This window comes from Notamacropus eugenii, chromosome 1 (assembly GCF_028372415.1).
Source record: "Notamacropus eugenii isolate mMacEug1 chromosome 1, mMacEug1.pri_v2, whole genome shotgun sequence".
NCBI lineage: Eukaryota > Metazoa > Chordata > Mammalia > Diprotodontia > Macropodidae > Notamacropus > Notamacropus eugenii.
This window is the reverse complement of record NC_092872.1, coordinates 562,220,416-562,235,096: the sequence shown is the minus strand read 5'-3', so window position 1 is coordinate 562,235,096 and position 14,681 is coordinate 562,220,416. Positions and strand designations below refer to the sequence as shown.

The window sequence follows — 14,681 nt, the reverse complement described above, 5'->3', positions numbered from 1 at the left end:
TATCATTTTCTTGTTCTGTCATGTTTGCCAATCTTATAGGTGTGATGTGGTACCTCAGAGTTGTTTTGATTTGCATCTCTCTAATCAATAGTGATTTAGAGTATTTTTTCATATGATTATAGATAGCTTTAATTTCTTCCTCTGAAAATTGCCTGTTCATATCCTTTGACCATTTATCAATTGGGGAACCAATAAGTTGTCTTTAAAAGAAAATCCAGGGGTACAGCCAAGATGGGGAGTAAATGGACAGACCTGGAGAAATCCTACCCCCACAACCCATAAAATACTTATAAAAAATGACTCTAAACAAATTCTAGAGCAGCAGAAGCCACAAAATGACAGAGTCAGAGATTTCCAGCCCAAGAAAGCCTAGAAGGCCGACAGGAAAGGTCTATTGCACCCAGGCTCAGGGTGGAGTGCAGCCCCCAGAGTGCAGCCCAGCCTTGGCCATGTGATGCAGCAGGGACAGGACTGGAGCAGGATTCAGGACCCACAGTCCCTGGCAGCAGCTGCAGTTCTCAGATTACTCAAACCACAAATGGCAAAGACAGCTTCAAAGATCAATAAGAAAGTTCTTTCACCTGGGTGAGAAGGGAGCAGAGTTTTGCCCTGTGCCCAAGTGGCCCCAGGTGGTTGCAGTATCCATTTCTGGAGCCCTTGGCCTAAAAACTCTGGGGGAATCAAGCCACTGATCTGAATCTCAGCCCTGAGAGGCTGTTCCTGGGGTGAGGAGGATCATTGGCTAATGTAGACTCTGGAGAGTGAATCCTGCTCACAGTTCCTGGGCAGAAAAGTTTGTGGTTGCTCCCAGACCAGAGTGCAGGCCAGGAGAGGAATAAACACCTTTCCCTTGACTGTGCCACCTTGGAGGAACTGAGAACTTACAGGTTCCTAGAGTATACCCTCCACCTGACAAAGGATTCAAAAGTCAAGTAACTAGGTGAGAAAATGCCCACAAGGTAGGAAAAATTAAACTACAGAAGGTTACTTCCTTGGTGAACAGATATTTTCTTCCATCCTTTTGGATGAGGAAGAACAATGCATACCATCAGAGGAAGACGTAAAAGTTAAGACTTCTACATCCAAAACCTCCAAAATAAATATGTGGTGGTTTCAGACCATGGAAGAGCTCAAAAGAGATTTTGAAAATCAATTAAGAGAGGTGGAGGAAAAATTGGGAAGAGAAATGAGAGCAATGCAAGAAAATCATGAAAAGCGTGTCAACAGCTTGCTAAAGGAGAGCCAAAAAAAAAAAAAAAAAAAAACCACTGAAGAAAATAACACCTTTAAAAATAGACTAACTCAATTGGTAAAAGAGATCCCAAAAGCAATGAGGAGAAGAATGCTTTAAAAAGCAGAATTAGCCAAATGGAAAAGGAGGTTCAAAAGCTCACTGAAGAAAATAGTTCTTTAAAAATTAGAATAGAGCAGATGGAAGCTAAAGACTTTATGAGAAACCAAGAACTTACAAAATAAAACCAAAAGAATTAAAAAATGGAAGACAATGTGAAATATTTTATTGCAAAAACAACTGACCTGGAAAATAGATCCAGGAGAGACAATTTAAAAATTCTGGAACTACCTGAAAGCCGTGATCAAAAAAAGAGCCTGGACATCATCTTTCAAGAAATTATCAAGGAAAACTGCCCTGATATTCTAGAATCAGAAAGTAAAGTAAATATTGAAAGAATCTACTGAAAGAGATTCAAAACGAAAAACTCCTAGGAATATTGTAGCCAAATTCAAGAGTTCCCAGGTCAAGGAGAAAATATTGCAAGGAGCTAAAAAGAAACAATTTGAGTATTGTGGAAATACAATCAGGATAACACAAGATCTAGCAGCTTCTGCCTTAAGGGATCTAAGGGCTTGGAATATGATATTCCAGAAGTCAAAGGAACTAGAATTAAAACCAAGAATCACCTACCCAGCAAAATTGAGTATAATATTTCAGGGGGGAAAATGATCATTCAATGAAATAGAGGACTTTCAAGCATTCTTGATGAAAAGACCAGACCTGAATACAAAATTTGACTTTCAAACAACAATCAAGAGAAGCATGAAAAGCTAAACTGAAAAGAGAAATTATAAGGGACTTACTAAAGGTGAACTGTTTACATTCCTACATGGAAAGATAATATTTGTAACTCTTGAAACTTTTTTCAGTATTTGGGTAGTTGGAGGAATTATACACACACACACACACATATACACACACACTCACACTCACACACACATATAGACAGAGGGCACAGAGTGAGTTGAATAGGAATGGATGATAGCTAAAAAAATAAAATTAAGAGGTGAGAGAGGAATGTATTAGGAGGAGAAAGAGAGAAATGGAATGGGGCAAATTATCTCTCATAAAAGGGACAAAAAAAGCTTTTTCAATGGAGAAGAAAAGGGGGGGGAAGTGAGAGGCAAAAAGTCAAGCTTTCTCTCATCACATTTGGCTTAAGGAGGCATCAACACGCACACTTAATTTCATATGAAAATCTATCTTACACTACAGGAAAGTACGGGAGAAGGGAATAGGTGGGGTGGGGGGAATGATAGAAGGGAGGGCAAATGGGAGGAGGGAGCAATTACAAGTAAACACTTTAGGAAAGGGACAAGGTCAAAAGAGAGAATAGAATAAATGGGGGGCAGGAAAGAATGGAGGGAAATATAGTTAGTCTTTTATAACATGACTATTATGGAAGTCTTTTGCAAAGCTATACATATATAGCCTGTATTGAATTGCTTGCCTTCTCAGTGGGTGGGGAGAGAGGAAGAGAGAGAAGTTGGAACTCAAAATTTTAGGAACGAATGTCTAGAATTGTTTTTATATGCAACTGGGAAATAAGAAATACAGTTAATGAGGTTTAGAAATCTATCTTTCCCTACAAGAAAAGAAAAAATATGGGGATAAGGGAAGGGAGAGGGGGAAGGTGTAATCAACATGCACAGTGTCTTGGTGTGGAGGAAAGGAGAGAGCATGAGAAAATTTGGAATTCAAAATCTTGTGGAAATGAATGCTGAAAATTAAATATAAATTAATTTTAGAAAAAATAAAGTCACTTAAAAAAAAAGAAACTCCATCATGGTGCCTCCATCCTTTAACTCAGAGTAGCAATATTTTAGTTTAGCTAATTTTTTTTAATCCTATACTCTTTATGAGTATACTTGTTTTGAGTGATTCTTCTGTGATTTATAAGGTTACTTTTTTATTATTATGTCATGAAGTATCCCATGTGCATTGAAATGTTTATATTATCACATCATGGTTCTAATCAGCATTATCTACTTTATAGCTTGGTGGTAGTATCAGTCTCTATTGATTGTTTGTGTTTGTAAATAAGATTCCATGATTTGTATGTTATGAAAAAAGAATTGCCTAAAAATGAATCTGTCCAAACCAGCTTGAAATAGTTTTAATCACACTTTTGGATAACCATTCTAGGCCTCTCTTTCCCCACTTGTAAAAAAAAAAAAAAAAGATTGTTTTGATGGTATACTTAGAAAATCTTAGGGATTTAACTAAAAAGCTAGTAGAAACATAAATTTTAGCAAAACAACAGGATATAAAATAATCCCACATAAATCATCAGTATTTCTATATATTGTTAAGAGATGTAGTAACAGATACCCCACTTAATTACCATACACAGCTAAAGTACCTGGGAGTATAACCTACGAAGACAAACCCAGGAATTACATGAATGTAATTATAAAACATTTTTATACAAATAAAGTCAGATTTTTAAAAATAAGAGAAATACTAATTGTTCAGAGTTTGGCAGAGCCAATATAATAAAAAATGACAATTCTATCTCAATTAATTTACTCATTAAATGTCATCCCAATTAAATCAGCATGAAATATTTTATTGACCTAGAAAAATAACTAAATTACTTTGGAAGAACAAAAGTTCAAAAATATCAAGGGAAGTAAGGAAAAAAATGCAAAGCAATAAAGTTTAGTAATACCAATTCTTAAACTTTATTATAAAGCGGTAAATATCAAAGGTGTATGGTACTGGCTAAGAAATCAAGAGGCAGATCAGTGGAATAGGGTTGATATACAATGTACATTACTAAATGATTACAGTAAGTTTTTATTTAAGAAATGTACAGCTTTAGGGAGAAAAATTAGCTGTTTGGTAAAAAATTGTTGGGAAAACTGGGAAGCAGTCTGGTAAAAATTGGATATGGACAAATGTCATATACCTTTACTAACATAAGGTAAAAATGAATATATGATCTAGATATAAAGGAATATAACATAAGTAAATTCAAAGAATGTAGAACTTATTGCCTATCACATTTATTTATAGGAGAATAACTTAAGAATAAATAAGAGATAACATTGTAAAATATAAAGTCAATAATTTTGATTACATTAAATTTAAAAAGATTTCATGTAAATAAAGCCTATGTAGCTAAGATGAAAAGAAAAGCATAAAATTTAGGAAAGAATTATAGACAGAAGTCTCATATCTCAAATATGTAGAGAAACTTTTTTGAAATTTATAAGAATATGAATCATTCCCCAGTTGATAAATGATCAAAGGATATGAATAGGCAGTCTTTTTGTGAAGAAATCAAATCATGTGAAAAAAATCTCTAAACCATTATTTATTAAATACAAATTCAAACAACTTTAGTGTATCATCTCACACTTATCAGATTGACTAAAAATAAAAGGGGAAAATAGCAAATGTTTTGGGGAATGTGTAAAAATTGGGACACTAATTCACTATTGGTAGAATGATAAACTGATTCACCCTTTTGGAAAGAAATTTGGAAGTATGACCAAAGAGTTATTAAACTAGTATGTCCTTTGATCCAGCAATACTACTAAATTTCCTAAGGTGATCAAAGAAAAGGAAAATAATTTGTATGTTCTAAAATATTCATGGCATCTCTCAGTGTAGTGGCAAAGAACTCAAAATTGAGAGGAAGCACATCAGTTGGGGAAATGGCTGAACAAGTTGTGGTATATGATTGTGATGGAATACTATTGTGCTGTAAGAAGTGGTGACCAAGTTGGTTTTATTTATAAAAGATAGAAAGACTTGAATGAAATAATGAAGAGTGAAATGAATAGAGCTACAAGAATATTGCATATAGTAATGGCAATATTTTTCAAAGATTAAGTGTAAACAACTAAGTTCTGAGTATTATAAAAACTTAAATGAATTAAGGACCCCCTGTGAAGGAAGATGTTATCCAACTCCAGAGAAAGAAATGATAAATAGAATTATGCATAGTGTGGTTTTGTGTGTGTGTGTGTGTGTGTGTGTGTGTGTGTATGTGTGTGTGTGTTGGTGGCCCTCTCTATTTCAGGGAAGAGAGAGTGGGAGGGAAAAGTTTGAAACTTAAAAAGAAAGAAAAACAAATTTAATTTAATTTTTAAAAAGATGGCCTTGAAAGCAATATCCTTTAAGAAGCATTTTGCACTGAATTCTGTGTCCTCATATTAGGAATGCATATCTGGGTTGACCTATCTTCAAAGCAATGTACTACTTTATTTGTACTAAGGAAAATAAGGAAATAGAAAGGCAAACTCAAAGAGAAAAAAGCATCATGGCCTAGGCTGATACTCTGTAGTAGATGGTAAACATAAAGAATTAATCATGAAATCTGAAGAAAAGTAAGATTTCCTTCCATTTTTCTTGAGCTAAGACTTAGCCTTATGTCTGTTTGCGTGATAATTTCTCAAAATGTCAAACATTTCACCATTTACATGTTTATAGCACAGAAGTATATGCTAAACATTTTGCTTATATACATAAATATATTTTAAAACCATGTGTAAATTATTTGAGTATGAGCTGCCATTTTTGGTTATTGATATCATAGATAATTTGTCATAATAGGATTGAAGTATATTTTTCTTTAAGAAAAATTTTTCTTGGAAAGTGAGAGCCACAAATAAATTTGTCATTCTTCCATCCATAGGAAGATGAATTTGATGATTTGTGGTGAATTTTCTTTCATTTAGCCAAAAATTTTGGAGCATTTAATTGTAATATGTAGTACATATTTTAAAAATATTTTAAAAGAGATTCTACAATGTTACTTCAACCTAGCAAACATCACTAATAAGAAAATATAAAGTGGTACTAGAAATGAGTGTAAGAAAATTATACCTTGATTTTTTTTTTAACCTTACCTATATGGACTGAGAAAAGCAGGCAACAAAATGCCTAAAATTCACATTATCTTTCAGGACATTCTAGGATAAGTTATTATCCTAGATGAATGAGAAATGCCAAAAACATTTATTGGTTGAATCCAAATCTATTAATCATTTCATTTTCATAAAAAATGCAGCTTTATAATTTTACATATGGGAATATTCTTATTTTAATTTAGAGCTTCTGTTTATATCTAAAACTTTCATTAGAATGGTAATTAGCATACACACCACAAATTATTAGAAAATATGTTATGATTGCCATACAAATCTCATCTCCAGTCGTAGTGCCAATGTAAACAGAGTTTGGAATTATACATTCATCATTCATTTAAACAATTCATTGTATCATCATTTACAAGTCGAAATGATGTTGACTCACTTAAATGCTTTTTTCATGATTCAAGATGCTTCAGTTGGAACTTCTAAAATTTTATTTTATTTTAAATTTGTATAAAACAACATTAGGTGGAAACTGTGAAGACTTTTTGCAATTTTTAGATAAAAACATCAAAATTATTTATAGTCATAAATATGCTAAATCATTGTTAATTAGAGAAATACAAATTAAAATAACATTGAGGTATCATTTTACACATATCAGGGCGACTCAAATGATTGATGCAGAAATTGACAAATGTTGGAAGGGATGCAGAAAAATTGGTACACTAATTCATTATTAGTAGGATTGTGAATTGATCCAACCAGTTTGTAGAGCAATCTGTAAGTGTGCTCAGAGGATTATTAAAGTGCCTTTTACACGCAGCAATATAATTGCTGTCTATTTCCAAAAAATGATTAGGGGAAAAGGAAAAGAACCTCTGTGTTCTAACCTATTTATAGCAGCTCTCTTTGTGGTGGCAAAGAATTGGAAATTGCAGGGATGTCCATCAATTGGGACACAGCTGAACAAGTTGTGGTCCGTGATTGTGATGGAATACTACTATGCTATAAGAAATGAGCTCAACATGAGTAGACTTTCACAAAATAATGAAGAGCAAAATTAGTAGAACCAAAAGAATGTTTTATACAGCAAAAGCAATATTATCTTAAGAACAGCTTTGACCAAATACATCATTTCGACTATTATAAATACCCAAATTAACTTCAAAGGATATATGAAGGAAAATGCTATTTCCATCCAGAGAAAGAACTGATCAATAAAAGTACATATAGAATGATTTTATACATGCTGTATACATGATTTTATACATTTTATACACATGCATACATATCACATGTGTATAAATACACATTTGCATCTAATGGTAGTCATTTCTAATGTAGGGAGGGGGAAGGAAAAAAATTTGCAAAATAGGTTTATATTTAAAACAAACATTAACTTCTATACAATAGATTGTCAGTTTCATGTGCAATCAACTTTTTTTAAAAAAAATTATACTATGCTATGGAAATACTTGTTTTATTGAATAAATCAAAAATTAAGTTAAAAACTTTTAAAAATGAAAATTTCAGTTAGTCACCGGTTATTCAGTACAGGATGCCATATAACTGATTGTTTTTCACTACTTTGTTGTGAGGACATACTATAAAATATAAATTAGTGGATATTTAATTTATACTCAAAAGAGAGTTCACTGGGAGATATGTACAGGGTTGTTAACTGAACAAATACAGTAAATTCTGCCTCTTGTTGCTACTGGCTTATTTCCTTATTAAGGCTTTATTAGGGCTTACATGCATTCTGGGGTAGGGATGAGTTTAGAGGCTACTAAAATTGTAGAAATTTTCTTTTTAGTCACTTCAGCATGAACTGAGGACTAGATTTGGACTGGTTTCCCTTCTCTCAGTTTCAAACTGTGTATTTAGGCTTAGTCTAAAATCATGCTAAACAACTGTATTATTTAATAGTAGCTTTATATAATAGAAATGTCAATAAGAATTTAAAGAAACATGCATCTACTTGTAGGCCTTGATGACTAAAGGAAAAGGAAGTTGGATACCTAACTCTCTCCCTTTTTCATGATGTCTTTATGGGTAAAAGGGAAAGGAGGTTTTCCCCAGGAAGAAATTTAGGGTTGAGTTGGGGAATGAAGGAACAAAAAGGCTGTGGGTTGACTTGAATTTCATTGTCCACTGCAACTGTTACTTCCCAGTCAGTTGAAGTCTCCCTTTGCTAGACCATTCTATCATGTTTCTACCATCTTCATACATGCTTTGCCATAAGACCTCAGATCTGTTTGCTGTCTCTGTTTTCTGTCACAGGAACAGGATTCAGTCCTTCAGTTCACTGAAAGAGAAACAAAAGGGACCAGTTTGGATCAGAGTCCCCCTTTTTTTTCTATCTGAATGACTTGTCTGTTGAAGGAATTTCCTTCTAATATCAGAAATCCCCATACTTGGGAAATTCTTTAATGTCTACCCTATTCCTTTGCCAATACTCTGTAAAATCTCCATGTTGGGAGGTGAAGAGGTGAAAATAAATGCGTATTGATTTATTGATTTTTTTAAAGATAAATTGTAATATCTGGAATTACTTATTTTAGGATCCCAATTATATGAATTATACATAAACTATGTAGATAAATTATGGTTAAAATCAGAAAAGAAACATTCATTCTGTAAATTATAATGTATAGGAAAGGAATATTACTGACTCAGAAAAAAAGTGTTTTTATGTCTAGAGCTTTTTAGAATAAAAAATTATATATTCAGTAAATATGTATAATACCTAGAATTTATTGAAGACCTTACAAAATAGATTTAGAATGGGAGTGGATCCGAGACATCCTCTAATCCAATATTCTCATTTTATAGATGAGGACTCTGAGGCCTAAATAAGTCGACGCTTACTTGAGGTCACATGTGTAGTAACTGTAATAACTGGAATTGGACTCCACATGCTTTCTCTGTTGTACCTCATCATTCCCCTTACCTAATAATAAAAACTTTTATAAGGAAATTTGAAACAGATTAAAGCTAATTTAATAATGGCATCAATAAGTCAATCAGTAAGTATTTAATAAATGCCTACTTTGGGTCAGCCACTGTGTCAAGTAATGGGAAGATAAAGACAAAATCGAATTGGTCTCTGCCATCAAGGAGGGATTCCAGGAGGCAGAGAGTTAAGAAAGGAAACTATCTCAGGCTTGAAGAAAATAGGGAAACGGTATCATCAGCAGTGGTAGATTACAAGAGGCAATAATCATATTAGCTCTATAAATTTCTGTGGATATAGCCTTAAATGTAACCTTCAATATTGTCCAGTGCAACTCGTCTTTAAGGGTAAGCATGATGTGGTTCCTATTGACTAATAGTCAGGTAATGCCAATACTGAGTAATGATGATCAAATTTTTTCTTTTGTAATTAGCATTATAGTTTTTGTCATTTATGGAGGCTGCAGTGAGCCTGCTTTTATGTCTGAAATAATATTCAAATGATATTTGCAAATATAACATTTACAGATTGAACTTTACTTAGGTAACCCTTCATATCAAAGTCCTTTTCTGATCCTACAGTTTGTTAGTTTTCTTTCCCTTCTCCAATTTTCTTGTAATTATATATTTTTTCATCATTTTGCAATAATGGAACATAAGCTTCTTGAGATCATGACTTTCCTTTATTTTAGTCCCAGTGCTATGTATATAGTTTAATAAATGCTGAATTTCATTGAATTTATTTTGGGGAGAATCATTCTGTCATTATGAATTCCATCTGAGCTTTCTAAGGTCTCAACCTTCCAAAGGTAATTATCAACCTCAAATGAGCGGGAGGAAGACTAGATATAAGTTTATGTGATTGGTCCTTTTGTGGTGGTAAAGTAGCTCTTCTTTGTCACACCGACAGGTACATCTATTACGAAATGCTGGCGATGAAGTTACCATCACTGTTCAGTATTTCAGGGAAGCTCCATCGTTTCTGAAGCTCCCATTAGGTAAGAAGAAAAGGGGAAAACTCAAGGATGAAGGTAGAATTCCCTTCCTTCCTGCCAAATTTATCCACGTGGAGTAGCACTGACAGGAATATAAATCTTTTATGAAGCTAAATATTGAAAAGAAAGAATTTGTTTTGATACTTTATCAATGTAGTATTCTATATTCTTAAGATGCACCACATTTTTAAACTATCCTGTGACTATCCTTCTAAATTTAACTAGTAGCAAATACGCCCCTTTTTTTCCTTTTCTTAGGATTGCCAATGATATCTACATGCATTCCCTCTTCATTCCAGTTACCCTCTAAGCCAAAACGGTTGATGAGTTTATGACTCTGGGCTCTGAGTTTTTTCTTCTAATCTATATGGATATTTCTTATGCTTACACAGATTGAAACATGCCCATACCTTAATAGATTATTTAATGAAATCTGTGACTAAAATCATTAATAATTATATAGTAAGCAACTTCTTTGTGTTAGGTACTGTAGTAAGCACTGGGGATATAGAAAAGGTACTTAAAACAAACCCTGCTTTCAAGGAGCCCACAATCTAATGGGGGAGGGGAACAATATATATTCAATGATTATCTTGCTATGTATGTGATCTTTCTCTAGCCAACTTTTCTTCTGGGGCCACATCATGCTGTGATCATGACCATGAGTTCTTGCAGGCTATATTTGGTCCTACAGCTCTGAAGGCTAACTCTGGCAACCCCTACAAAGCTGAAAGGACTTGTAATACAATATATAGTGAGACGTTGTGCCTATCACCTAGGCTTCATCTGAGAAAACTATAGAAAGGCTAAACATGGTAGGTTGGTCAGAGCTGATAATATTTTGTGCCATAGCAATTCCTAAAAGCTGACAACAAAGGGCTAGAGGTCTGGTGCTCCATAATAATGAAGGAAATAACCACTGCTCCTTTGTCCTGGAAAAATTAAAATTTATAAGTAGAAAATTGCTTATACCCCAGTTTTGTACATCAGACCAATTTAGTAGATTTATTTTTCTCTGAAAAATGATATTGGTGCAATGCTTAAAAAATTAGTAAAACTCAGCAATTTTTTTTTTCCAAAATGCCATTACTTACCTAGGTAAAATAGCAGAAGTAGTTGATTAAGAAATTAAGTAACATGTATATTTGAAAACAAAGTAAAAGATGAGCTGATTCAATGTTCTAAAGTTTTTGAAAGTAGATGAAATTCCTTGGCATAGAAAAATTCCTTAATTAATAAAAGCAGGGGGAAGCAAATTATCATAATGTTCAGTTTAGAATAAAAAGAAAAAAATTGTATAGAAAAGTGGGAGTGATGAAAAAAACTATGTCATAAAGAGTTGAAATGCTTATGGCCCAGATGTCGACAAATGAAGTACATTTTCATCTAATTTGTTTAAATTAATACAATTAAGTTAATATGAATGATTTAAATTAATGCAATACAATGTTTTGATATAAAATGATACATTAAATTATATTACAGAATGTATTTAAATTAATAAAATACGTAGATGTAAACAGAGCTCAAAAAGGACAGTGGTAAAAATAGAAGGGAAGAAAACATTTAAGTATCTGATAAAAGAGACAGAATTTCATAGAAGTAAGAAAAGGGGGAAGGAATCATGGCTCATAATTTGTATAGAAGTAGATGATATATCCTTTGACACAAGTACGTGGTTTGTTAGAAAGAGAGGTCAATTTGGAGTCAGAATACCTAGGTTTAGGGCTTTTGAGGTGATTGATAATCTTACTACTAAACCGATAGAATGGTATTTGAAAAACAAGAAATCCAATACAAATGTTAAAAAATAAAGACATTTGAGATGTTTGTGTCCTCTTAAACATAATACTGATGCATCCCCTTTAAACTTGTAAAGGTTCCCTTGACTTTAAGAAAATTGAACACAACTTCATCTACAGAAATAATTATCATTTGTCTAGTTTTAGTGGAACTCTTGAAAGGCTGGGTGAGCAAAAATGATTTATTATTAAGAATTAGAAATTATATTAAGGAAAAATTTTAAAGACTTTGGTAACTATAAATGTTGGACTGTTTTTTAAGTTCATAAATATTTAAAGCAGTAAATAATATAATTTAGTGAGTTAATATACTTTCAGGAATCATTTCTCTGGAATATCACTTGATATATTAATAATCTAGATTGAAAGTGTAGGAGAAAATCTAAAAGGTCATAAGATCATAGATTTAGAGCTAAAAGAAATCTCAGAGGCCATATAATCTGACCCACTCATTTTACAGATAAAAAAAGTGAGTTCCAGGAGGAACAGGTATCGATTGATTAATTAACCATCAATGTGCCCAAGGTCGCATAGGTAGTGAGCATCACACAAAGGACTTGAATCTTTGACTTCTTATTCCCGTGTTCTTTCCATTGTGTTATGTTTCCTTCCTAAGATAATATCAAGTGTGTTTGTGTATGTATGAATTTTAAAATATTGTGTTAAATCGATCAGTCAGCAAGCATTTACTATGTGTCAAGATAATTTGGGTGTGGAGAGAAAAGAAGTCATGGAATTATTTTTGTAGGGAAAATGATATTCTTAGGGGTTTCTCAGGCTCCTTCTGGAAGAAAAAAAATGCCATGAGACTTTGGAGCGGGGAGGGTGGGATGGAAGGGAGTAGGATTTATGGGTGAGAAGATTTGCTTTGCTGTCCCTAGCTCCATGAGGTGACCTAGCATAAAGAAGTATGCTTTGGGGTGTGGATAGGATTGCACAGCCTTTTGGAATCTTTTCCCATAGCTTTGGTGATCAGGAAGTAGGCCAAGACAAGCAATCATTAAAATGAGGAGTGTTGGAAGGAATCAAAGCTTATTATACCACTAGAATGAATACCATTTCTAAAAGTATAATTAAAAGTTGAAATTTGAAGAGCAATATTGAAGTGAGGGAATAGTTGCTGCTTAGGGATTTACATAACTATGACATCAATCAGAACCAATACTGGGGTTCTGTTCTGTTCTGTTCTTAGAATATAATACCTTCAGAAGTTTTAATGCTACAATCTTACAGGCCTCATGAAACTTTCTGATACCTTTTTTTCATTTTTATGTCTTTAGGATCCCTTTAAAATTCTTTGAGTTACTGGTTATGTTGGTAGCTGAGAAACTAGTAAATTCCTTTGTTTGCATTCCCGGTATGATTTGAAGTTTTCCAAGCTTTATTTTAAAGTTTCCATATTCCCAAGGTCTGTTATACAAGTGGATGAGAATGTGGGAAAAAAATGAACATGAATCACATGAAAGGCGTACTGGCTTATCATCTGTCATCATTAATAAATGAATACAACTAGTCCATGTTATTCATTCTGAGTACTCAGAATTATTCTTTAGCCTTAAATTTTATGATGCTTCTCAATCTCATAATTGCCAATTTATTTATTTGGTTCTACCATGCCCACCAAAGTGATATGCATTCAAGAGGTCCTAAGCACAGTGCTCTCAGTATTATACTCTTTCCAGGGAACTGAGTTTTTGTTGCAGTAGTAAATGAGAGAAAGAACTGAATGAGAATGAGCAAAATGAGAGGAAATGAGGGAAAGAACCACACTTAGAATCGGAAAGGACTCCTTAGAGTTTATCTATCCCTCATTTGGGATATCTTTGGTATGAGGGACAGATGTCTAGTTAAAGTCAAGAACAATGCATAAGATAGTAAAGGGCTCTGATTCAAATTCCGCATCTGATACTCAGAATTTCGTTATCTTCAACTGTAAAATGGTGCTAATTGTACAATATACCTAACACAGTTATGAGAAAGTGCTTCACAAAACTCAAAACTCTATATAAATGCTATTATTATGCTCCCATATTACATAAGTCCTCAGAATTAAATGACAGCTAGCTTAAAGCCCAATGATTAAAAGTCTGACGATATGACCTATGGTTTAGTAGGTAAAGCTGCTTCTGCCCCAGTCATCCTGACCTTAACCCTTCCTTGGTAGGGAAAGTGAAGCATTCTTAGGATAACTAGTTATCTAGAATCTAGGGCAGACTGCCTTTGTGGAAGAATGATAACTAAGCAACAGAAATGACTGTTAGCAGGAGATGTAAGACTGGAAGATTTAGAACTGAAAGGAATCTTAGGGAAGATTTAGTCCATCCCCTCATTCTACAGATGATAAAAATAAGAGCCAAAAAGGAGAAATGACTTGCCTGTCAACATATAGGTATAGCCTTGGCCACATTATGGGTCAGTTCTAGCTTGAACAATCACAAACACTATAGTCCAGCATACAGGGCCAGTATCAGTAATTCAGGCAAATGAATATCTTCTGGACAATTCTAAATAAATTGTGTTTATTTTTGTTCCAGAAGAACTCAAAAGAGTGTGTGTATGTGTGTGTGTGTGTGTGTGTGTGTGTGTGTGTGTGAACTGACTTGGAAGTCTAGCTGTAGAAATCTAGAAGGCATACAATTAGAGTAGTCGCGGGAAAATTTAAGAAACTGTAAAAAAGATAGATCTGCCTCACTGAGGAAAACGCCCAGATCCATTGTTTTTAAAGTCTGACATCAAAATAGAGTGGGCAGGTGGGTGGCACAGTGGATAGAGTGCCAGGCCTGAATTCAAATCCAATCCTAGAAATGTA

At 33.6% G+C, this 14,681-nt stretch overlaps 1 protein-coding gene across 4 annotated transcripts in view; it reads left to right on the top strand.

The window, feature by feature from the left end:
• SNTG2 (syntrophin gamma 2) overlaps positions 1-14,681 on the top strand; it is a 668,997-nt gene that overhangs the window by 344,594 nt on the left and 309,722 nt on the right. For all 4 annotated transcript variants that reach the window (XM_072634327.1, XM_072634328.1, XM_072634326.1 and 1 more), the window contains exon 7: positions 9,986-10,073. In XM_072634327.1, the coding sequence (XP_072490428.1) occupies positions 9,986-10,073 (88 nt within the window). The remainder of the gene's footprint in view (positions 1-9,985; positions 10,074-14,681) is intronic.